This window comes from Fusarium vanettenii (genome assembly GCF_000151355.1).
Source record: "Fusarium vanettenii 77-13-4 chromosome 12 genomic scaffold NECHAsca_41_chr12_2_0, whole genome shotgun sequence".
In the NCBI taxonomy this organism is placed as follows: domain Eukaryota; kingdom Fungi; phylum Ascomycota; class Sordariomycetes; order Hypocreales; family Nectriaceae; genus Fusarium; species Fusarium vanettenii.
Window position 1 is genome coordinate 116,803 of NW_003315846.1, and position 24,305 is coordinate 141,107.

A 24,305-nucleotide genomic window follows, 5' to 3' on the forward strand; every position below is an offset into this window, starting at 1 on the left:
GGGCAAGAACCAGTAAAAATGGGCAGTTGGCATTCATGCAACAACACAGACATCAAAAAGGGGGACGTGCATTATCATGAACAGCTGAGGCTTGAGTCGCTTAGACCGAAAGGGAGTTGAGGGTGTCATGACGGGTGGGGAAGACGTCACGAACAGACAACCATAACTCGCTAACGTCGAAGTGGTGTTGAGGCTGTAGAGCAAACACTCACTACGAGTGGATCACACCATCCGGAGACAACAGTAGCGCCTCCGGGGCAATGATCCTGGTCCAACAGCCAAGAGGCCGGACACGTCGCTAAGGCTCGCAACACACACTGGACCAACAGCCTTCCGGAACAGCGTCCGAGCCAACAGGCGTTTGAAGTATTCATCCTAGACCAACTCTTCGCGTGTATTTGTCCCATTTGGGATTGACAGCTTGATCCTAGTTGTCGACATATCGAAGACATCGCGTGTAATTGTCCAATTTGGGATTCACGGCAAGAGTTGAGTTGTTGAGGATATCAGCGTTCAAGAGAGACGAAAGGGCATAAATATCAGGCTGTAGAAGACTTGTTTAATAGGAATCAACAAGTTCAACACAAGAACACTACACTTCACTTGCAAAAACACATCTTTTATCATTACTTCACCTGTCATGATGTTGTCAAACGCCACGCAACAGCCACAGCCCGTCCAGCGCCATGATACCCTCCATGGTACCATCAATGAAACCTCCCCTTATCCGTTGAACGGAAACAGCATTGACCATGTCCCTTTGAACGGACATGGCCATGGCATCCAACCTTCTTTGAACCGCAACCCTACCAATCCACGCCCCATTGCCATCTGCGGCATGGCGCTACGTCTCCCAGGAGGCATCAAAGACCCTGAAGCCTTCTGGGACGTGCTCATCAACGGCAAAGACCTCCAAGCTCCAATCCCATCAACTCGTTGGAACGCAGCCGGCTTTACCAACAAGCTTGGTAACCGCAGTTCCATCGCCGCCCAGAAGGGTTACTTTCTCTCAGATGACCTTTCCACTCTCGACACCTCTTTCTTCACCATGAGTAAGAGGGAACTTGAGAGGTGTGATCCACAGCAGCGAAAGCTTCTGGAGATTACTCGTGAAGTTTTGGAGAGTGCCGGGGTCACAGAGTTTCGTGGTAAGCCAATTGGCTGTTATGTTGGAACGTTTGGTGAGGATTGGCTTCAGATGAGTGGCAAGGAGGACCAACACATTGGGGGGTACCCCCTGGCCGCCTACGGTGACCTCATCCTTGCCAACCGCATCTCCTTTGAGTATGACCTGAAAGGTCCAAGGTATGCTTTCTTTTCACATTGCATGTTTGTCTGAGCTAATTGGTTGGTATAGCATGGTCATCAAGACTGGCTGTTCAGCCTCTCTTGTTGGCTTACACGAGGCTTGCCGAGCCATCCAGAGTGGGGACTGCTCCTCTGCTATTGTTGCTGGCGCCAACTTGGTCATGGGCCCCATTCCCACGTCCGTCATGGCCGGTGAGGGCATGCTCTCCCCAGACGGTTCTTGCAAGACTTTTGATGCCTCGGCCAATGGGTATGCTCGTGGTGAGGCCATCAATGCCCTCTACATCAAGCCCCTGGATGACGCCATTCGTGACAACAACCCTATCAGGGCTATTATTCGGAACACTGCTACTAACAGTGATGGAAAGAGTCAGGGCATCTTGGCCCCCAACGGTGCCTCACATGAGGCGCTCATGCGCAAGGTCTACGGTGACATTGGTCTAGACCCGGGCAAAACTGCATTTGTCGAGGTACGCTTATCCATCCAGCACATGCTTCATTTGGTATCTGCCGTTCCTTGCTAACATTGAAAAGTGTCATGGGACCGGGACACCAACTGGTGATCCTATCGAGGCCACTGCCGTCGGCAATGTCTTTGGACAGCACGGTGTCTACATTGGATCTGTGAGTATCTTGAGCCATCTTTCGCTTGCCCCTAACTGTTCCATAGGTCAAGCCAAACACCGGACACTCTGAAGGAGCGTCAGGTATCACCAGCATCATCAAGGCTGTGCTCGCTCTAGAGAACAACACCATCCCCCCGAACATCAAGTTCAACAACCCGAACCCCAAGAGTGAGTCTACCAGCGGTGCCATACATCGATCGGTTCTAATTTGACTTAGTCCCCTTTGATACCAAGAAGCTCAGGGTTCCCACCGAGCCTGAGTCATGGCCAGAAGGTCGGGACAAGAGAGTGAGCGTCAACTCTTTTGGCATCGGTGGCTCCAATGCCCATGTGAGTTGTTTGAACTTTTCACATAGATTCCAAGCTAACTTTCATCTAGGTCATTCTCGACGCACCTTCGAACTTGGACATCCAGCCTCAAAGATCACCAAGCCCCAAACTCATCGTCACATCTGCCAACACGAGTGTGTCTCTAAAGCAGTACCTTTCGACCGCCCAAAACTACCTCGCACAACACCCACAGAACGCCCCCGACATGGCATACACGCTACTCCACCATCGCCAGTCCTTCTCTCATCGTGCATTCATGGTGGTCAAGGCAGACGGCTCGCTGGTCGAGACGTCCTCCCCCGCCAGGGCTCCAAGCTCAGCTCCTGGAGTTGTCATGGTCTTCAACGGTCAGGGCGCTCAGTGGCCCGAGATGGGAAAGCAGCTCTTCGAGACAGATGCCTACTTCAGAGAAGACGTGCTGAAGATGAACGATATCCTCAAGTCTTTGATACATCCTCCTAGTTGGAACCTCCAAGGTCAGTCAGTCACAGCGGTTCTTCAAGAGCAGTGTCACTAACAAGTACAATAGATGAACTCTTTGCCCCTCGAAACCAAAGTCGGGTCCATCAAGCCGAGCTCTCCCAGCCTCTCTGTACAGCACTGCAGCTTGCACTTGTCCGTCACTTGCAGCGTGCTGGCATTCGCCCCTCGGGAGTCGTCGGCCACTCCAGTGGAGAGATCGCGGCAGCATACGCAGCCGGTGCTATTTCCCTGGAAGAGGCCATCATCACCGCCTACTATCGAGGCTACGTGACCACTCTTCAGACTCGAGTGGGCGGCATGGGTGCTGTTGGCCTAGGTGTGCAAGATGTGTCGAAGTACATCCAAGATGGCATCGTCGTCGCCTGTGATAACAGTCCTGAGAGTGTCACGCTGTCTGGCGATGTGGAAGTACTGGACAAGGTGCTCGGCACCATCAAGGCAGAGAACCCCGATACTCTGACCAGGAGACTCAAAGTCGAGATCGCCTACCATTCAGACCATATGAAGCCTTTGGCAACTCAGTACAAAGACCTGATGGAGCCTGAGCTTGCAAGGCGAGATCTGAAGCGACCCGCTACCATCGACATTCCCTTCTTCTCGTCTGTCACAGGTAAGATGATTACTTCTGGTGGCGATCTGGGCCCGGATTACTGGATCTCCAACCTTACTTCGCGGGTTCGCTTCACTTCAGCCGTCAGCAAGGCCCTTCAAGATCTCTCAAACAGTGTCTTTGTCGAGATTGGACCTCATTCTACCCTCTCTGGACCACTTCGCCAAATCTCGACTGCTGTTGGCGCAGACTATCGTTACGTCTCTACCCTCAAACGCAGCGGCGACTCTTCTTACAACTTGCTGTCTACCTTTGGCCAGTTGCACCAGAAAGGAGTCCCCTTGGACTGGTCAGCCATTGTCCCTAAAGGCAGAGTCTTGACCAACCTGCCCAGCTACGCCTGGGATTACAGCAGCGGGTCATTTTGGTACGAGACTCGCTTGTCTAGAGAATCGAGGTTCCGCGAGTTTGGCCACCATCGTCTCCTAGGTCTTCGCAACCCACACACTTCCACCCTGGAACCGGCTTGGCGCAACAATTTGACACTTGAAGACGAGCCCTGGTTGGGTGACCACATGGTCGGGTCTGATGTTGTCTTTCCGTTCGCTGGTTACATCACCATGGCTGGTGAGGCTATTCGTCAGACGACAGGCATCTCAGAGGGCTATCGAGTGCAAGATGCCACGGCACGATCTGCAATGGTGTTGTCCGACCAACCTGTTGAAGTGGTGACGACGCTGAGGCCTGTCAACCTCTCTGACACATCTGTGTTCAGATGGTTTACTTTTACCATCGTCTCTCACAATGGGTCTTCCTGGACTCTTCACTTTGAGGGCCAGGTCAAGGCATGCAATGAAGCCTTGATTCCTTCACTTACGCCGGCCACCGACGCCCTTGTCCGTCCCGTTGCCTCTACCGGCTGGTACGATGCGCTGGAACACATCGGCCTTGTATACGGCCCCGAGTTCCAAGCACTCGAGGATATCGTCACTTCAGCTACAGAGAACCTTGCTGTTGCCAAGGTCACCAACAAGAGTCGGCAGAGCGATGAAGCCTTCCTCTTTCATCCAGCCACCATGGACAACTGTCTTCAGCTGCTTCTTGCAGCTACAACAAGAGGTCTTGGCAGGAACTTTGGCCAGCTTCGTGTACCTACCAGTATCGAGGACTTGGTTGTCAGACGCAGCTCTACTAGCATGGACGTCGTGGCCTCAGCTCAAGCCCTTGATGACCTTTCTGTCGAGGTTGTCACAGAGGGCAAAGTTGCACTTCGTCTCACCGGCTTGCAGCTGACGCCTGTCGATGACGGACATGACCAGCAACAAGAGCGCCATGCAGCTGCGCGTCTTGAGTGGTTGCCGGACTTTGACCTGATGGATCACAAGTCTCTCTTCAGTTCGACACGGTCAGACTTGAAGGAAGCGCGGATGCATGAGGAGATGACCCTTCTCTGCATTCTGGAAACCGCTGAGAAAGTTCGGGATCTCGAGCCCGGCAGCTGGCACTTTGACAAGTTCCGCAAGTGGCTGGAGATGGAGATCGAGCGTGCCAGACAAGGCACATACCCCATCGTCGAGCAGAGCAGGGACTTTGCTGAGATGTCGTCCCCACAACGCCGTGTCATGATCGATCAGTACTATGAGACCCTGGTTCAGAGTACCACAAGAGCATTCTTTGCCGTTGGTCTCAAAGCCATCTACGACAACTGCGAGGGTATTTTCACTGGCGAGGTCGATGCTCTCCAAACTCTCATGAAAGACAACGTTCTAGCCGAGATCTACAACGCCGTGAGCTTTGGGAAAGGAGACTTCTTGAAGCTTTTGGCACACTCAAGACCAGACCTCCGCATCCTCGAGGTCGGTGCTGGAACTGGCGGGACAACTGAGATGATCTTGCGCAACTTGGCTAGACCGGATGGTCTCCCAGCGTACAGTGTCTACACTTTCAGCGACATTTCAGCTGGGTTCTTCCCGCAAGCTCGAGAGCGCTTCTCGTACGCGCCGAACATGGACTACCGATCCTTTGACATCTCGAAGGACCCATTTGAACAAGGCTTCAAGGCCAACACGTACGACGTCATTCTTGCCCCGAATGTCATCCACGCCACCGAGTCCCTCAACAAGACTTTGTCCAACCTTCAGCCACTTCTACGTACCGGCGGTCTCTTAGTGCTCACTGAGCTCTGTGGTGTGGTGCGCACTCCCAACTATGTCTTTGGGAACTTCTCAGGATGGTGGCTGGGTGAGGCTGATGGGAGAGAGTGGGAGCCCTATGTCAGTGTTGAGAGATGGGACCACGAGCTCAAGGCGGCTGGCTTTTCCGGAGTTGACACTGCTATTCTCGACACCGAAGAGCCTTTCAACTATGGTGCTGCTGTTGTCAGTACCAAGGTGGACAATGGCAAGAACCCGAAGGATCTCGTCGACACCAACAACGTGTCCATTATCACGACGGAGCCTGAGAGCGTTCTGGCCAAGAAGTTGGTGGCAGAGCTCAACGAGTCCGGGATGCCCACCAGCGTGCATGACTTGTCCGAAGCTGCCAGCCTGTCCCCGGACGCTGATATTATCTCCCTGGTTGACCTCGAGATCGACTTCTTCCAAAACATCAGCCAACAGCAATTCAAGAACTTCCAGGACTTCTTGAACAGTCACAAGACGGGGCGGGTGCTGTGGCTCACCAAACCAGCTCAGTTCTGCTGCCAAGATCCGCAGTCATCCCTTTCCATTGGTCTCGCTCGCTGCATCCGTGCCGAGTCTCAGATTCCGTTCCATACACTCGAGATCCAGCCCGATGAACCATGTTTCGCCGAACTGGTGGTCAAGGTTCTGAACAAGATTCGGCGGACTGTTGACGATGAGTTGCTGTCTCCGGATAGGGAATATCTCGTTGACCAGGGATTTGTCAAGATCGGCCGGTATCAGCCACTGCTCGTTAGCCAAGAGCTCAAAGAGACGAGCTCGGTTGCTGCGATTGACACAGGCGACGATTTCAAGGAGCTTTTTGCTTCGAAGGGCAAGCTAGCCTGGGCAAACGAAACTCAACCAGACCTGGGAGAGGACGAGGTCATCATCGACACACGTGCCGTGGGACTCAGCTCCAGTGCCGACAGTTCATCGCCCCAAAACGATGATGATATGCCTCTCCACCTCGAGATAATTCAGGTCTCCGGCATAGTGTCAGCCGTCGGTCAAAAAGTTGGAGGGCTAGCTGTCGGCGACCGTGTCCTTGCTACAGCTACAGACTCCTCCATCAAGACCAAGATGGCTTGCGCCAAATCACTGGTTCGGAAGATCCCACAGAGTCTGGACTTTGAGGATGTTGTGGCCATGGTGATTCCTTTCATCACCGCCCTTGAGAGTCTTGCGAATGTCGGACAACTCCAGAAAGGCCACGTAAGTTCCTGACCTCAGCCATTTCAAGGTGATACCGAGTCTAACGAGAATTCCCAGTCTGTGTTGATTCATCCCGCAGCCACTGCCATCGGCCAAGCCGCCATCCAGATTGCCAAGTCCATCGGCGCCAAGGTGAGCATCCCCATGTCCCTACTTGTGTGACTCAAAACTAAGCAGCATCACAGATTTATGCGACGGCGGCCAGCGAAGAAGAGGCAGAGATCCTCGACGAGGCCTACGACATTGATGTCCACCACATTTTTACATGCCATGAAGATTCTCTTGCCGCCGCTCTCAAGCGTGAAACCAGCAACTGCGGCGTTGACCTTGTCCTCCACTCAGTCCCCGGTGTCTCCAGCCAAGCCTTGAGGGACTGCGTTGCCGATTTTGGCAAAATTATTGACCTAGGGGACACTGGCAGCAATGATGGAGAACCTCTTACCATGAGGCGATTCTTGAAGACCAGATATTACAGTTGTGTCAACATAGCCCAGATGGCTCGGATGAGACCTCGGCGGGTGGGAGAGTAAGTACAACTACAGCAAAATCACAAAATCGTACACCTTGCTGACTCTTGTAACAGACTTGTCAGGAAGAGTATCCAGCTTTGCGCGGACGGCCTGATCGAACCCATAGGCTCTGCCGTGTTCGAAGCAGTCGATATTGAGAAAGCCTTGCAGCAACTCAAGGACGATCACGTTGACAACGTCGTGGTGAGGATCCCTACAGATGCCTCGACTCTCCCTACAACACCGCGCTACACCAAGCTCAGAATGAGGGGCGACGCCTCCTACCTTCTCACAGGCGGTATGGGAGGTCTTGGAGTGGGCATCTCAAGATGGCTTGTTGAGCGTGGGGCAAAGTCTTTGGTCTTCCTCTCTCGCAATGCGGGCCAAAAGCCCAAAGACGAAGCCTTCATCAGAGAGCTCGAGTCGTGCGGGTGCTCGGTAGTAACAGTGGCCGGCCAAGCCCAGTCCGTGGAGGACGTGCAGAGAGCCATCTCGCTCGCACCGCTTCCCATCAAAGGTGTCATTCATCTTGCCATGGTTCTTCGCGACAATCCCATTGCCACCATGTCGTATGAGGATTGGACAACAACAACCGCCCCAAAGATACAGGGAGCTTGGAACCTGCATAAGTGCCTCAAGGACCAAGACCTTGACTTCATGGTGATGGCGAGCTCCATCAACACCATCGTCGAAAGTCCAGGCCAGGGCAACTACTCGGCAGCCAACACGTTCCTCGAGGCATTCACCCAGTATCGACGGTCGCTCTCACTACCGGCATCTGTGTTGAACATCTGTGCAATCGAGGATGTAGGCTATGTTGCCGAAAATGCCTTTGCCAAGAAGAACATCAAGTCTCAAGGCCTGTACAGTCTTCGAGAGAAGGAGCTGCTTGACTTTTTCGAGCTTGCTATCCGACTTTCACCAGCTTCTACCACTACCACGCCTGACCTACCGTCAAGTCTAGTGGAGGATACCGTGGTCGATCATCACAGCAAATTGACACAGCATCATCCTTGGAGCAGCAAGGGGCAAGTTGTCATGGGTTTGCGATCTGAGAGCGATCTCAACGACACAAACACGCGAACCAACTGGCGACGAGATCGTCGAATGGGCTTCTACCACAACTACAACAACACCGAGGCTACAGGCGAAGATGAGTCTTCCAACAAGCTTGCCGAATTTCTCTCCAACGCCGCCGACAACCCCAGCATTCTCGATGAAGCAGCCACTTCCGCCTTTTTGGCTCAAGAGATCGGCAACAAGGTGTTCAATCTCATCCTCAAGGACGCCGAGAACCTGGACACCAGCTTGACACTGCAGCAGGTTGGACTTGATTCACTCATGGCTATTGAGCTACGTCGCTGGTGGAAGCTTGCTTTTGGCTTGGAGATCAGTGTGCTGGAGCTTATGGCTACCGGGACTATGGAAGCGCTTGGGGCCGTTGCTGCCAAGGGACTGAAGGGGAGATTGGCTTCAAGTGGTTAGAGGGGCGTGGTAGAGAAGTTTGTCAAGTATTATACCAAGGTGCTAGGTCTGACAGGGTTTGTTAGGTACTTTTGTGACCTTGTGTTGGGTGTGGACACGGCTTACGGGGCCACTCTTGATCATCGAGGGGCATATGTCAAGAATCATCTTTGTATATTAGGTATTGGGACAACACTAATTTGCATGGCTCGCATACGTTTTATCTCTCGAATAGCCGCTGACATTGTAAACGAAAGGAGATGGCTTATGCTTTGGTTGTCCCTTTCAAGAAGCACCACATACGCAACCATGAATGTGTTGGGAGATTCACACCTTTTTGGACTCCAGATGGGCACATAGTCTCGGTCCGATATAAGTCTTGGCACTCAGTGAGGGGAGAAAAATCACGCAAAGGGTGCTTCATGCTATTTGGAATAAGGAAAACGGACCGAGCAGTGGCAGGATGCACCCTATCAATGTCGAAGGAGATAAGATTGTTTTTCGCCTGGCCTCCTCGTATCAATCAACGTTGCACAGTCCGCGTCACTTGGCAGTGGATCAATGGAGCCTTTATTGGTAGAAGAGGGCAAAAGATCCTCGCTGTGGGTTTCTTTTGAGTGAATTCTTCCTAAATCCATGTCAGTTATGGAGAAGTAGGCTATTGAGACCCAGCCGTTGGCTTAGACGAAGAGTCCAAGCCTCTTTGCCAAGCTGCCAAGCCTAGCCAACACAACCTTATTCCATTCTCGACACCATCTGATAAGCTTAAAGCGACAAAATGTACCCGTGCAAGGTGGATCGCCAATCAGGCGACGTCGGTGACAACATCTTGGCAAAAGGAATTGTCCGTACATAAAACAAAATGCGGCGGTAGGCATAGATGGCTCTTCCCCTTGGCCTCTCTAGATTCTCACAAGATCGATTCACCATGCAGCAACGACCCATGAAGCCCATCGGTGCTAGAAACGAAGAGTCAGCAGTGGCAGATATCAACGTCACCGAAGTCGATAATGAGGCTTTCAACCCGCTCCGTATTCCCGCGAAATACAAATGGACGGCACTTTTCCTCGTCATTACTCTGCCGATAGGACACACCTGGACAGGCTCGGCATTAGGGCCTCTCAAGAATACCCTGCGAGAAGAACTCGGCATCAACAACACGCAGTTCGGTGTCATAAGCAGCGCAGATGCTTTTGTGAATACGGTCTTCCCCATTATCGGGGGGTTGATCCTGGACTGGTGGGGGCCCAACATCGTCACGCTGTGCTGTACAAGTGTCATTCTTGTCGGCTCCATTGTCGCTGCTGTCGGTGTTCAAATTGGACTTTGGAGGTTGCTCGTCTCCGGGCATGTTCTCATGGGATTTGGCATTGCGGTTCTTGACTCGGCGACGCAAAAGGTAGCTACGTCAATCACCCCCCAACTTCATTCATGGCTAATGACTTCAAGTTCTTTTACCACTGGTTTGGCGCTTCTGGACTGGCCTTGGCCTTTGGGCTCGAAAGTGCGATTTCCAGCACGGTCGGTCTTGTTTCGGGCATGGTGGCCATCCCGATTCGGGATCAAACCGGGTGGTACGGATGGACATTCTGGATCCCGGTTGTTTTCTGCGGATTATCTCTCATTATGAACGCGGCGTACGTTTGCTTTGAACGTTTTGTGGTTCCAGTTGAGTACAGGTTGACTCCAGGTCGCGACGCAGCCATCACCGAGAAGCATCTGATCACCAAGCGCAATTTCTCCTGGAGGCTTCTGCTTGATCTCCCTTGGGCATATCTCATGCTTCCTGCTACTCAGCTACTTCAGAGTGGTGCGGCTGGTGGATTCAGCACTAGCTCGGCCGATATCATATTCCTCAAGGGGTACACAGAGGAGGTTGCTGGCTACCTCTCTACAGCACAGCGAATTCTTCCAATTGTCCTGAGCCCTGTGCTTGGCCTGGCTGTCGATAGGTATGGCCATCGATTCCACTACGTTGCAGCTGCTCCCATTCTATGGATTATCGCTTGCTCACTCCTGGGTTTCACCAATATCCACCCCACCGCCGCCCTAGTCTTCTCCAGCTTAGCAGGGGTCATCAACTCCATGCCGCTGCAGATTTGTATACCGCTGCTGGTAGCTGACCAAGCCAAGATTGGTACCGCTTTCGGAGTTTGGAGAGCCTTCAATAACTCCGGTTCGACCATTGTAAGCCCTTGCCATTGACTAGCAGAAGAGAATCTGGGCTAATCTTCACCGTGCAGATGGATGTCGTGTTTGGCGTTTTACAAGATGGCACCGAGAACAACGGTTATAACAAGGTTCTACTGGTAGCAATCGGGATCAAAGCTTGGGCTTTTGTGCTTGGAGTCTCGTACATCATCGTCGATTACAAGCTTCTTGGGAAGGGCATGACCATGACTCGCCTCCAGCGTGAGGCCAAGGAGGCCACGATTGAAGATCGGGAAGCAGACCCTCTGACTCGCAGGAATTCCAGCCCATGGTTCACTGCTTTGACCTTTGGCCTCTTGGTTGGTATTATCGCGAGTGCATGGACAGTTTTCCTCAAATACTTGATCTGAAAGGAAGGGCTATTCTAGACACATTCGATCCCCTCGTCCAAAATACCCGTCAAAAACCCGCTTCCGCTCTCTTGTAAGGCCAGCATCTTGAATAGCAAATGATGTGTTACATATAAAGAAAATAGTGTTGATTTATGTTGAACGACAATAGCAAAATTTTAAGGTCAAAAATATACTCCCCCCTCACGTTATCCTTAGCGGCGACCAGTCAACTCCATCGCCAAAGCCCTACCATATTTCAACGAAGCCTCCGTGTAAGGATCGGGTAGCACGAAGGCAGGCATGTGATTTGCGTTCCACCAACGCGTAAGCTCCAGGCCAAAGAACCGACCCTCAGGCGACTCCTCCGAGACACCAATGTCAATCCTCACACCAACGCGGAGAGACTCAAAAGCCTTGTCGGCATTTGGTTGCTCGAGCAACTTCTTTCTCTGATAGCGAGCAAAGTCGCAAAGTTCTTGCCGCTTCTTCTGTTGCTCTTCCTGCGACTTGGAGAACCACGCGAAATCGTCGTCGCTGACAGACCGAACTTCAAGCTTGTCTCTGACAAACTTGGAAATGCCGATCGAAACCGCATTGTCGCCACAGAGATGAACTCTGTATTCGCCCACCGTCTTGAAGGTGGGGACATACTCCATGTGAAACCATCTCGCACGAGGCTCATCCTTTTCAGGCTCAGGTTGTCTACTTTTGAGACGTTCTCCGGTGAAGCAAGCTAGTTTGAGCTGGTGTCCCGTGGGGCCTTGACGATCTTCACGTGGCTCGACGCGTCACTAAAGTTGCGTTTGATGACACTCTTGTCACCCTTTGGGGTGTCGAGCGTGCACTTTCCCATGCCAAAGCAGGTCTGAGGTCTGTAGGCGTACAGTGGCGGGGCTGTTTTGGCGATACGGTCCATGGCTGCGATGTCCGGGAACTTGAGATTGACAGCCATGAACTCATCGTGGCTGGGGTACAACCTCAGATGGGGAAGGATGGCGCAGAGGGGTTCCATGTCCCGGTAGAACTGCTCAAGTCCATTCTCTGTCCACTCTGCACCGGTGTAGGCGACAAAGATGACGACTTGGTCAGCTTCAATGGCTTCGACATGATCCTTCAATTCGCCCGTCGTGAGCATCTGACGAAACCAGTTCCAGTTGTGAAGTTCAGCGGTGACAATGCCAGTATGCTCAGCGCAAAGTACAGTCGCCAAGTCTTGGTGGACAATAGCGCACCCTTCTTGATCAGTTGAGACGAAACCACGGCCGAGGGTTTGTTCAAGGACCTCAAGCCGCTCCTCTGAGAAGCAACGCAGATGGGAGTCTGGGTTACTAGCTTTCACTGCAACAGAAGCGACAGGGAGGGAGATTAGAGCACTTTCACCATGCACGCTCATATCCTTAACTGTTGGGACGCCGCACCAGAGGATGTGCGTACTGGGCTTGACAGGGGCAGGGAGTTCATCGGCCAAAGGGGGTGACCCGGTTACACCAGGCTTGGGTTTTTCGTTGATGTGAAGAGGCAGGACGAATGTGCTCCCGGCGTCAAGGACTCTTTTGGCTTCTTTGGCATCTTGGGGCAACCATTTCCTCGCTGTGGACACGCCTCGTCTCTTCTCTTGGCAACGACGGTTCTGTGCCTCGTTGAGCGCCTCCGACACCGTATGCCAGTCTCGATGCTCGTTAGACAGCAAGGAAAGCTCCTTCCAGAAGTACTTTGAGTCGCTAGGAAAGATAGCTTTGAGCTTATCCATGTCCATCTTGAGATGGTTGGAGACTCTCTGCTGATGGAACGCTGGTGATGTTCCCATGATAACTGGGGCCCTTGTAAACGGGTGGGTGTATACGGAGAAGCTATTCGCTTGTTCAGGTACGTGCAGCGCGTCTGAGATTCCCACCTGCCTGCCAAGGAGGCTTAGACACTGTAGCAGGGGTATGGTCTTGGTTTACATAGTGGTCAGCCTGCTGAAGTGATGGCTTACAAGGGTCGCGCGAAGTTGTCAACTCACCGGGTTCGGAGAAATGTCCGTCGGGTCGTACTCAAGTAGCGGCACGGCGAGGAGATGCAAGATGAGAAGAAAACAAAACAAAACAATCTCGACGCGACTGTTTTCGTGTTGCCCCTTGACCATCTGCAGGTAGCCGTCTGGTGGTGCACAGCTTCGTGCCATTTTATGACACAGTGCTGATGAGTGATCGTCCTAAAGACAGTTTTTTGAAGCATCAGGTTAGGGCAAAATCCGGCTCTCATAGGTTAAGCGAGACTATCGTTGTTGTCTTTCATGACGTATAGACAGATCTTGGTCGTTGGTTGAGAGAGTCGCTTTGCTCTGTATTATGCTGGGTAGTGTTCTGGGGTAGCTATTTTTATGGAAATGCACCAGCGCTAGGGCTAGAAACAGGTACTACTCCGTTTTATTGAACCACTAATGCAGACAGAACTCTACGCTAATCTCCCAGGCTAGCCCCTTTTAGTATAGCTTGTGTGCAATTTCAGCCGCTCATCTGCACTCGTCCACTCGAACCTATTTAAGCACTAAGAGGTCATTTGTGCAGTGTGAAATTGTGTGCAGAACGCAGAGAACAATTGGCATGATTGCAAGGCTGATACCCGCTAACCTATAACTGCAAGGTCAGAGGAGTCAAGGAATCATTTTAAGTAGGTTAATCTTATATTAGGTACTAAGTCTCTAGAACTCCCTCTTATTTTTAGCCTTGAGTGCAATCTTCGTTAATTAACAGAACGCTCTCGGGTAGGACTTATCTTGGCAAGAGTTCTTATCACACGTGATGAAGCGGATTATCGGTACCTACAAAGGCGCTTACATTTGCCCAGTGCCCATGTATTTTCCAGCTACCGCATCCTGATTGGCCTAGGTGCCTCGGCAGTGGGGGCGAAGGAGGGCCGCGCAGCTGCTCAGCAGCCAATTGGAAGCCAAGAGTATTGATAGCAGATACCTACAGAGACGAGAAGGTTACGCCTAGTAATATGTACTTCTCACCCGCGAGAAGAGAGACATACAGACCGTCGTCTCGCATTCTACGAGCAAGGGGCGTGACCATTGTTCACCTTGCACGGGATAATGGGCATACCGGAGCAGTTTTTACCCGACTAGCATCGGATGTAAGTAGATTGGTAATGTCATCAAGTTCGTGCTGCTATCCATATTGGGATGTTGCCCGCTGCGATGCAACGTTTCTCCTTCAAACACCTCGTGCCAGATGTAGGCTTCACCGTCTGAAGGATTGCTTACTGAGCGATACTGTAAGAATAGCCTTAGCAGTGGATACTGTAGGGTTCTGTCAGCAATACCAACGTTTGCGTGGACCTCGTCAATCTACACAATTCTCCGCATTGACCGGTCTTTATGCCAGTAACGCCGATTCCCCGGCTATTCCGGATCGGCTCCGCGATGATGGATCAGGCGATATAAGATGTCCCATCCTGGAAGGGTTTACTGTACTGGCATCGGATCGAGACAAAATGAATCTGACCTGGCTAATTACTGGTTGCTCAAGCGGCTTCGGCGAGATTCTTGTCCGGCAGCTCCGAGCCGCTGGTGATAATGTCATCGCAACCGGTCGCAATGCGGATATTAAACTTGCCCATCTGAAAGATACCGGAGCTACCATCCTTGATCTGGATGTTGCAGAGTCCCCCACGGTCATCCAGGCCAAGATCAATGAAGTATGGGGTGTTTACGATGGTGGCATCGATGTCGTTGTCAACAACGCGGGCTACATCCTGAGCGGTGCTGTTGAAGAGTTGACGTAAGAGGCCTTGATGTTGGAAAGTAAGCAACTCGCTGATGATCATTTACAGACAAGAAGATATGGAAAAGTCCTTCCAGGTCAACTTCCACGGCCCGCTCAATATCACTCGTGCCGTTCTCCCACGCCTGCGAGCAAAGGGCAAAGGTACACTTCTGTACGTGAGCTCACAAGCGGCGTGGCACGCCGACCCCAGTGCTTCCGGGTACTGTTCGAGCAAGTTCGCATTGGAAGGTAAGTTTACTTTGGACGAAGGATGATGTTCAAAGGCTAATCTGCTTCGAGGTGCTGTCGAATGCCTCGCCAAGGAACTTGCAATGTTCGCCCCAGGCATCAAGGTCCTGATCGTCGAGCCAGGCTACTGCCGAACCCCGGTGTTCAACAAATTGCAGCATGTAGAGGCTCGGATTCCAGAGTATGCCCCATTCAACGAAGCTGTGCGGCAGGTTGAGGCAACTTTGACTGCGTCCTCACCCGGAGACCCAGATAAGGCTGTGGCTCGAATGATCGAATTGGTGAGAGTTACTGGCATGGCTTCTGGGAAGAAGGTGCCCCTAAGAGTCCCTTTGGGGTCTGATAGTTGGTTAAAGATCAAGACAAAGTGCGAAGAGACGCTGGAGATATGCAGAGAGTGGGAGGAGGTGGCTAAGAGCACGGACTCTCCTGTTGGGGAATGAATGACTTGAGATGTACCAAGTGAGGAAGGATGATGTATTTACTCCCTTGTTAGTCATAATTTTGGAGCCCAAATACTAATATTGATTCTTTCCTCCTCTAGCTTGGCGGCGTGTTCAGGAGGAGGACGCGACAGTGCGAATGACATGCCAAACAGTATCTCCTCCATTGAAAGGCATTTCTTGGGAATAAGACTACCATATACTTCTACTAGACCCCAAGACCCTCAACCAACTCTACTTTCACCTTTTCAAGTACCTCACAAACAAACTCTCGACCGTAAAAGCTAGTGTTGAAGCACCCTTGGATGGTCAACTGATCCTTAAAAGCCCACACATGGCACTGCAGCGATCGGGCAAGTGTCTCTGTGCCGATCCAAAATCCATCCACCTCTACCTTATCTTCACCGCCTTGACCAAAGGCATACTCATGCTGCAGATACTGCTCGATCTTGCCAAAACTGCTCAAGTCTGGGTTCTCGACCGGAGGTAGCTTCGGAGGAGGGGGAGTGTTGAAGAGTTTGGTTGTCCGTCTGACATAAGGCGCCATGAGGTCTAACATGCTTTGTGGATTTCCCTCGTCATCAGTGCACATCCGCGTCAAGTCTCTTCTGTAAACATTGTTGAGAATCGTCGTGATAGCGTCAAAGGACAGGCCCAAAACGTCTGGAACGGTGACTGGTAGACCACTACAGAACATTCCAACCGCAAAAGATTCTCCATTATAAGGTGAAGGAAGGTATGGACGTAGATCAGTTGGGAAAAAGGCGGCATAGCTTTTAGCAAGTGGATGTTGTGGATAGGTCGCTGTGACCCGCACTAAAGCAGCATGAACAGCGCTGGGGACGCTGAGATGACGCTTCTTGCAAGCGGCAATAATAGCCTTGGTGATAGTAGCATCGAAACTGCAGGATTGTCGTTCGGTTGGCCCGGGAGCAGCGGTCAAGGACCCTGGGATGGTGGGCAAGCCAATGCTCGGCACGCCTTTAACAAATTCCGCGACCAGGGCATTGGCAGTGGAGCGTAGATACATGGGTGTGGTCTCTTCGTCTAAGTAAGAGCCAACGATGGTGTCGAGGCTTGGCGTCAAGGGTCCCTGGATGGTAGGATCGTTTCGATCATGCCGGAGTATTTCGGCAAGGCTCTTCATGAAGCTGTTGGCTAGCATGAGCATCCCGATGCCATCGATCCGCCAGTGAGAGGAGGAGATGCAGAGCTCTTGAGAAGTAGGAATCCAATGACACGCCGCTGTCGGACTGGGGCGAAGCGAGGCGAACAAGGTTGTTGAGTCTGGGATGATCTCGTGGTGGAAAAAGGATTGTGCCAGCCATTTGTCTTCATTCAATGGTCCAACAGACAAGATCTGGCCGGGCGGATCTTCCGCACCGGATATACGAGCTGTTCCAACGAGGTTCGGATGAAGTCGGACAAGGATTAACCAGGTTCGTCTCAGAACCGACGCAACCTCCTTGACAGATTCTGGGATCTTCAGACGCAAGGCAATGGTGATGGCCCAGTGCTCGCGGTTGATGGGGGCACCACCATCAGCTAGAAGCTTGAAAAAGGTTTCGATAGTGTCCAGAGGGCGAACAGAGGTGCCATCAGCCTGCAACAAACATGTCTGAAACGGTAAAGTAGTGGACATGTTGAGAGATGTTGAATCGGGTACTGAGGGCTTGGGTAACTCTGAAGGTTGAATATGGGGAAAAGAAGGTAGATCAAAGGAAGATTTCAAAGGTCCAAGACCTTTTATATCTGGAAGTCGATCATAGCCAAGGATTGCATGAAATAACACTTGGGAATTGACTACTAAATGCAGTAGCTGCGTGGGAGAGATGGGGTGTGTTGGGAATGGAAAACACCAAACCAGGTCTCAAGTCCGTCCTGTCTAGGCATCTTGAATGCAGGGTTCCCGAGTTGATTGGAGGGAATTCTGCCTTCCTTGGTAAGACCTGACGGGCTTGGTAAGCGCGAGGTGACATCCCGTCGTTAGAAACCTGTAAAGCCATAGAATTATCCCTTTCGGGCCATTCCTGCACCTCGCCGGCTTGGCAATGACCTTGTGGTAGTACGCCCAGCCCGGCAATCAGCCCGAAGCTGCAAGGTTAGAAAGTCAACGAGTAATGTATCTTTATGCTGACTGATAGGCGAGGCGTCAATTGCATTTCAACCCCGAGGGAGAAACTCGGCTGACAGCCTGTTGGCTCGCTTGCCAAGCCAAAGCTGAACTCGAAGCGCGCTCGGCGGCTATTTTTATGTCCACAGCTGATTGTTGACTTGGCGTCGTGGCGTAGGTTCACATGGATGTCTTGGACATGCAAAAGTCGAAATTAGGTTGGCGGTTATTAAATGAGTTGGGGGTGGTCAACGCCGGCTCACAGAGGTCATTCCGGACTCCCTGATATTCATGACTACCTACTTGAAAGTTGTGAGACGTAGGTATTCAATAGAAGGTATCAACCACGGTACCTGAGAGCAGAGTCGCCAACATGCTTGCGAGTAAAAAGCAGAGTCTCGAGGGGACTTGTGCTGGAAAGTACACTACTTGGGATTATCTATATCCACAGTTATCTACAGACACAGGTTGTCGGTTTCTCCACCCACACCACCAGGACATTGCAGTTTTTGCACATCCAGGTAGAGAGGGTTCAGCTCGTGCTGATAGGAATCAAAGCTTACAATGAGGTTCTGGAATGAAGGGGCTAATCGAGTTATTTGATGGCTCGTCTAGTGCTTCATCACTCCAAGCGGTGACTACGAAATCTGTCTCCCCACGAGACCTACGTTCCACTTCCTCTTCCTCGAGATGGATGATTTAATTGAGAGACGATTCAACATCACCAAATGTGCCTCTCGAAAACGCCTTTCTACCCAAAAGTGGCAGCAATGGGAAACTGCGTGGCTCAAGCTCGTTGAGAGAGTCGCCAACCACACCAACGACCCTATTGTTCTCATCAATAATAGATGCGAGACGAAAGGATATGGCATCAACTGTATCGAGGCATGCAGAAATCCGGCTTACCTCTTTGCGTCGGCAGACAGACTGTGGAACTGCGTCAGCCTGGCGACTCTTCACTTGACAACTTGGGGAAATCCGGATGTGAACAGAGTTCACGCCACTATCAATCAAGACGATGAGGGCGAAGTGAGGCGGCAATTTGAGCTCGGCCCACTCTAAGAGTTCAACCACGTCGACGTCTTCCGAAACTACCGTGCATGTGCTATCGAGTCTTGTTTCACTTCTGAGTTTGGGTGTTCCCTAGAATTCAGCATGTTGTAGGGAGACTCGGTCACGTACAATAGCACACTCGAACTTGGATCTATCATGAGCCAGAACTATTGCACCAAAGACGACTTGGGGATTGACAGTGACCTCGCAGGTCCAGGCGTAAGTTTACCTTAAGCAATTGAAGCATCATCTGATGACAGGAATAGTTATTCATTGCCTACCTCATTCAATTCTCGCTGTCCATGTTCCTTCTACTGTCGCTAAAATTCACTACGAATTGGACTAAATACCTTGTTCGGGCCTGTTTATGGCTATAAAGATGGCCATTCCGCACATCAGATGATGCTGAAAAGACGGCACAGAAGTGGCAGGACACTGCCTCAAACAACCGCTTTGCTGGAGCTATAACATCGACCATTGTTGACCTTCAAGAAGCTCAGACTCAATACCTGGCCATCATCTCGGTTGTCAGCGTGGTGGCCTACGCCAGTAACAACACTCCAGGATTTGGCAACGGACATACATTCCGCGCATGGTATATAAACAAGGAACTCTTGGATGACATGATATCGATCAGCATCTACCCCATTCTTTTCGTTCAAATAGCTTTCCACAAGGCAGGCAACAGATGGTGGTATACCATACTATGGGTCATTTTCACCTGGGTACTGACCTTTTTCGTCGTCTTCTCATGGGGAGACATGGGTGAAATCCCGGAGCGGTTCCACAAAAGTGATGGTCTAGAGTCTTGCGGACAGAATCCTGGGCCAAAGCTTTACTGCATGGGTTATGATGAATCCTTTGAAAGGTTTGTCAACAAAGGGCTGACACCATCACACCAGGTTATGCTGCTCAACAAGCTTTCCTACTGGGCCATACACGCCATAATTCCCATCATCATCCTGGACTGGTGGTGGGAAAAGCCCCCCACGGATGCGCAGCAACCGAACAAGCAGCCCCGTGGCTCTTTCAGCCATGCACTGGACCCATTCGTGGCTGTCATAACAAACCGAGTCTCGCTGACCATTTTGGAGTTGTTCACCATGAGCCTTGGAACATACAATCTGGCAAAGTACGTCATGTTTAGAAAGGCACTTGGTGATGCCTATGGAGGGGGTGAAGGTGACTCGGTCTTTGGTGGATGGACCTATGGGCAATTTGTGGCCTTGTTCGTGTGGATTCCCATAGCCGGCAAGTTTCTGTCTCTTATGATCGGTAAGTGTCATGTTTCTTTCTTTGAATGATGCGAAATTAATGCGAAATACTCTGATGACACTGGCCCGGCTTTAGAGAGGCGAGCGAACCAGTATGTCAAAGTCAGTCCGGCACACGAAAACAAGACACCAGCAACTCGGACCGAAACAAGCGGGGTTAAAACCGATCAGACTGAAACAAATAAGCCTGAGAGCAGTCATGTTGAAGAAATCCCCATGACGCCAGTGTCGCGATGAAGATCCTGTAGATGGCGTCTTTCGTGTTGAGGGTATTGGAGATGATGGTTTATTGTGTTGATATCTGTACTTCTCTCAGACTTTCTTCAGATATCTTTGGATGGGTAGTAAGGTTGGAATGACCTATAAATGTCTATTTGTTTGCTAACGTGCTGAATGCCTCTACCTTATGTTTATGGTTCATCGGCTGGTTAAGAAAAATAATATGTCTATATTATGGTAGCTCTTGGTAATCGTAACTCTTCCAGTCGCTTATTGTTCCCCGGTCGCTCAAGTCTAACCCTTGACGACACGCTTAATAGTCTCCTCAACCGATTCAGTAGAAAGGCCGAGTAGCTTGTTCCACTTGTCAAGGTCCAGATGCTTGTGGTCCTCCAAGTTCTCCTTGCCGAAAACAAGGGCACTGATTAGCTTGGCGCCTCCACCATTAAGGTCGCCCTCGCTCAACAGCTTGAAGGCCTCCCCTCGGAGCTCCTCGGAGGTCTGGTACGTGCGCTCGAACTTGGTGCCGGTGACCTTCTCTAGGATTTCGAGGGCCTCAAGCTGGGTGGTAGTAAATGACTCGACGGCAACGATGGTGTTGGAAGTCTCCTTAGGGTGCTTGAGAATGCCGACAAGGGCACGACCGATCTGGAGTCCGTTACTGGTGGTGAATGTAGCCTTGCCTTCGTCGACCAAGAGAGCCTTTCGGTTAGCCAGATCGAAGCCCCAGAAGCCCAATGGGAGGCCCTAGAGACTTCTGTTAGTGTGCAATAAGAACCCATTTGAGAGTAAGCTTACCCAGTCAAAGAAGGGTCCAGTGAAGAGGGCAGTCCAGCTGATGACATCCTCCTTGGTCTTGAGGAGGTCCAAATAATCCTTCTTGGCCTTGAAGAAGGGCACGGCGGCCAAGACCTTCTCGCTCTGTACTTTGTTAGCCCAGGATTTGTCATATGACGCAGTGGAACCTTACGGTGGTATCTGATCCATACTCGCTAGGAATAAACCGCTTAACGCCAGCAGCGATGGCGGCATCGATGACCACAGCCTGCTGATCGAGAGAGACGATGGGAATCATGCTGATGACTGCATCTTTGCCCTTCAGAGCCTCGGTCAGGTCGGTGAGGTTGTACTCGGTCTTGACCACTTTGATGCTTTCGGGGAAGGTGGCTGTAGAGGTGGATCGGACGATGGCGGTGACTTCAAGGTCGGAATCGACAAAGGCAGGGACAGTAATCTTTCCTAAGTTGCCACTGGCCTGTTTTGTATCACTATGATGCCCTTGATGGAATGTGAGTGGTTGATACGTACACCGACGAGAGCAACACTCTTGTAAGCCATTGTAACGATCGGGTTTAAGATGGACTGGGTAGTAGATGTGCAGTTGATCAAGGTACTGGAGGGCTCTTGAAGAGGATTGACTGAGTCGAAATTAAATGTATGATGGAGGAACCAGATGCAGTCGAGGCATGGCCAACGGTATTTATATGGAGGTTGCTCCATTTAGCAAAATGTCGGAATGTTAGCTATGGACGACGCCATCCCTTGAACTCCTCAAGGCTAAACAACTCCGCAAGGGTTTCTAACATACATAGATAGGCACAGCTGCCGATATGCTCCATCGTGGACAAGAGCTGGCGGACTGGCGGAATAGGTCATAGCTATCGTCGGAGATGGAGGCGGAGGAAAATGGAGGCCGCTGTGGCGCTTGGCGGAGGCCGATACGGACGGAGATCAAGGAGATAGACAGTTAATTAGGTGTCTGGTCTGGGTGCGTAGTCGAGGCTGGGGCACTTTGAACTTGGTTGTGCCCTGGACCTCGGCATCTGTAGTAGTGATGGTCGGGGGTTCACTTTACCCACGACCGGGCTGTTTATTTCATCACTCTCTCGTTTGACTACATCCTGGTTACCTTATCAATACGATGTAGTGCTCTATCAAACGCGTCTGATGATGAAATCTCAACCAACTTGCATTATTTAGCTTCTCTATACGCGGGTACAGAGTAGTCTAGCCTCGTAGTGTCGAGTTTAATTGCCGTTTTTTGCGCCACTTTGATGTTTTCGGCGCACATTCCCACCGACCAAGATTATTAATCTAGCCCTGTCGACGTTTTATTGTCCCGATCACCGACGGCCCAGGCGAAATTACTCATTCTCCCCGAGTCAACCTCTCATGGTAGGGCCCGTAAAAGAGGCCCAGCCCTGGCCTCAGATTTGATGCTGCAGCATTGAAACAGAACTTCTCGTCTTTTCCTTTCCTAATATCCTTGCCTCCTACACAATGTCAACCACCTTCCGGAAAGTTGTCATCCCCAAGTACGGGGATGCATCAGTCCTCGAGATCGTCGAGGCCACCCTCCCTCAGCCTGCCGCAGGCGAGGTGCAGGTTGTACCCATATATTCCGGCTTTTCTGGTGCCGACATCAACATGCGACGTGGTGTCTACCCAAGCCAGCAAAAGCCACCGTTGACCCCCGGCTACTGTCTTGTTGGTACTGTCAAGGCTAACGGCAGCGGGAGCTCAAAGTTCAAGACTGGCGACACTGTCGCATGCCTGACCAAGTATGATGCTCAGGCTCAGCTGGTCAACCTGCCCGAGAAGCACCTCATCCCAGTCCCAGAGGGTTCCGACCTGCAGCAGGTGACGGGCCTCCTACTCGACTGGTGCACCGCTTACGGCATGGTTCACCAAGTTGCCAAGGTGAAGAAGGGACAGACCGTTTTCATCCATGGCATTAGTGGCTCTGTTGGCTATGCCACCATGAAGCTCGTCCAGCTGCTAGGCGCTACAGCATACGGCACGGCATCAGAGAGGAACCATGCCGCCATCCGAGAGCAGGGCGGTATCCCCTTTGTCTATACCGACAAGAACTGGATCAAGGCCATGAAGGACACGGGCGGCGTCGATGCCGTCTTTGACTCGATCGGTTTCGAGAGCTTCCACGAATCCTACGACATCCTCAACAGCCACGGCATCGTCGTCGGCTTCGGCGCCAACAAGTACTCCCTTACCGATGAAGCCCCGGTCCCAGCTACATGGCCAACTGTCAAGTTCCTGCTGAAGGGCCAAATCCCCTGGAGAGGGAAGAGAACCGCCTTCTTCCTCATTAGCCGAGACCAGCCGGACTACCAGCCCAACATGAAGGCCCTTCTGGACCTACTCGGCAAGAGCAAGATCACGGTGCCCATTCGCAAGATCTGGGATATGGATGACATTCAAGAAGCCCATCGTCAGTGGCACAGCGGTTCAGGAGTTGGCGCCGTCATCATTCGCATACCTGAGTTGAAGTAATCGGAGACAAGCCAACTGTACCGGTTCTTCGTTCAATCCTCTCATTTTTGCTTTCTATCCTAACCATTATCAAGCCGGAAAATAATTCATGTGCCAGGCGCAATCATGGCGAGCCACTCGTCAATCTTATGTACATAAACGACACCTATTTACATATCCTCTTATAGACTCTTGGAACAATACCGATTAATACCATTTAGCTACACTCAATATCATGCAGTACATTACTACCTTTGACGTGTGTTATCTCAAGACTATCTCTCTTCTCGGTGTTCGATCTAACAACGGCTCGATCAAGTCCTCTCGAATAGAGAAATGCCCTAATCGCTCGTACACTCCTTCATCCATCTCCTGCAGTACCAACCCCAACGCTATGCTTCCGGACCGCTTACGTATCTGTATGCACATGAGGAATACATCTTCAGCCACCGCGCCGTCGTCCCAGTGATCGAATGAGACATCTCCATAGGTATCAGGGATAGTGGGAATACCGTAAAACGACATTCGACGCGTTTCACCTTCGACACTGGATATGACACAGCTTGTTCCGAATTCATTGAAGCTAGACCACGTTGCTCGCAGCAAGGGTGTTGATAGACGGAGACGCATCCCGTCTTCTCCTGTCGCCTCCGCATCAACGAACTCTGTGATGAGCCGGTCACGACGGTAGTTGAACTCGCAGCTCGTGTAGTAGACTGGCCTT

The 24,305-nt window shown here is 51.4% G+C and overlaps 8 protein-coding genes across 8 annotated transcripts; 5 read left to right on the forward strand and 3 right to left on the reverse strand.

Moving 5' to 3' along the window:
• Positions 1 to 643: 643 nt before the first annotated feature.
• NECHADRAFT_72858 (uncharacterized protein) lies at positions 644 to 8,686 on the forward strand (the record flags this gene model as incomplete). Its single annotated transcript, XM_003041728.1, has 10 exons — positions 644 to 1,305; positions 1,358 to 1,778; positions 1,843 to 1,932; positions 1,979 to 2,102; positions 2,152 to 2,264; positions 2,314 to 2,740; positions 2,794 to 6,692; positions 6,750 to 6,824; positions 6,878 to 7,218; positions 7,276 to 8,686. The coding sequence occupies 10 exons, from the start codon at positions 644 to 646 to the stop codon at positions 8,684 to 8,686; spliced, it is 7,563 nt and encodes a 2,520-aa protein (XP_003041774.1).
• A 922-nt stretch (positions 8,687 to 9,608) lies between these two features.
• Positions 9,609 to 11,226, forward strand: NECHADRAFT_53168 (uncharacterized protein; the record flags this gene model as incomplete). Its single annotated transcript, XM_003041729.1, has 3 exons — positions 9,609 to 10,064; positions 10,115 to 10,852; positions 10,909 to 11,226. 3 exons carry the CDS (start codon positions 9,609 to 9,611, stop codon positions 11,224 to 11,226), a joined length of 1,512 nt encoding a protein of 503 aa, XP_003041775.1.
• Positions 11,227 to 11,420: 194 nt separating this feature from the next.
• On the reverse strand, positions 11,421 to 13,375 carry NECHADRAFT_87218 (uncharacterized protein; the record flags this gene model as incomplete). Its single annotated transcript, XM_003041791.1, has 3 exons — positions 11,421 to 11,910; positions 12,093 to 13,126; positions 13,214 to 13,375. 3 exons carry the CDS (start codon positions 13,373 to 13,375, stop codon positions 11,421 to 11,423), a joined length of 1,686 nt encoding a protein of 561 aa, XP_003041837.1.
• Positions 13,376 to 14,688: 1,313 nt separating this feature from the next.
• Positions 14,689 to 15,652, forward strand: NECHADRAFT_53052 (uncharacterized protein; the record flags this gene model as incomplete). Its single annotated transcript, XM_003041730.1, has 3 exons — positions 14,689 to 14,975; positions 15,028 to 15,209; positions 15,261 to 15,652. The coding sequence occupies 3 exons, from the start codon at positions 14,689 to 14,691 to the stop codon at positions 15,650 to 15,652; spliced, it is 861 nt and encodes a 286-aa protein (XP_003041776.1).
• A 208-nt stretch (positions 15,653 to 15,860) lies between these two features.
• NECHADRAFT_87220 (uncharacterized protein) lies at positions 15,861 to 17,294 on the reverse strand (the record flags this gene model as incomplete). Its single annotated transcript, XM_003041792.1, has 1 exon — positions 15,861 to 17,294. One exon carries the CDS (start codon positions 17,292 to 17,294, stop codon positions 15,861 to 15,863), a length of 1,434 nt encoding a protein of 477 aa, XP_003041838.1.
• An 844-nt stretch (positions 17,295 to 18,138) lies between these two features.
• On the forward strand, positions 18,139 to 20,329 carry NECHADRAFT_87221 (uncharacterized protein; the record flags this gene model as incomplete). Its single annotated transcript, XM_003041731.1, has 8 exons — positions 18,139 to 18,185; positions 18,217 to 18,286; positions 18,381 to 18,794; positions 18,930 to 19,037; positions 19,085 to 19,122; positions 19,198 to 19,911; positions 19,966 to 20,093; positions 20,169 to 20,329. 8 exons carry the CDS (start codon positions 18,139 to 18,141, stop codon positions 20,327 to 20,329), a joined length of 1,680 nt encoding a protein of 559 aa, XP_003041777.1.
• Positions 20,330 to 20,605: 276 nt separating this feature from the next.
• NECHADRAFT_87222 (uncharacterized protein) lies at positions 20,606 to 21,649 on the reverse strand (the record flags this gene model as incomplete). The annotated part of the gene is made up of 4 exons (XM_003041793.1): positions 20,606 to 21,058; positions 21,110 to 21,232; positions 21,282 to 21,566; positions 21,620 to 21,649. 4 exons carry the CDS (start codon positions 21,647 to 21,649, stop codon positions 20,606 to 20,608), a joined length of 891 nt encoding a protein of 296 aa, XP_003041839.1.
• A 942-nt stretch (positions 21,650 to 22,591) lies between these two features.
• Positions 22,592 to 23,602, forward strand: NECHADRAFT_53044 (uncharacterized protein; the record flags this gene model as incomplete). The annotated part of the gene is made up of 1 exon (XM_003041732.1): positions 22,592 to 23,602. The coding sequence occupies one exon, from the start codon at positions 22,592 to 22,594 to the stop codon at positions 23,600 to 23,602; it is 1,011 nt and encodes a 336-aa protein (XP_003041778.1).
• Between the last annotated feature and the right edge of the window lie 703 nt (positions 23,603 to 24,305).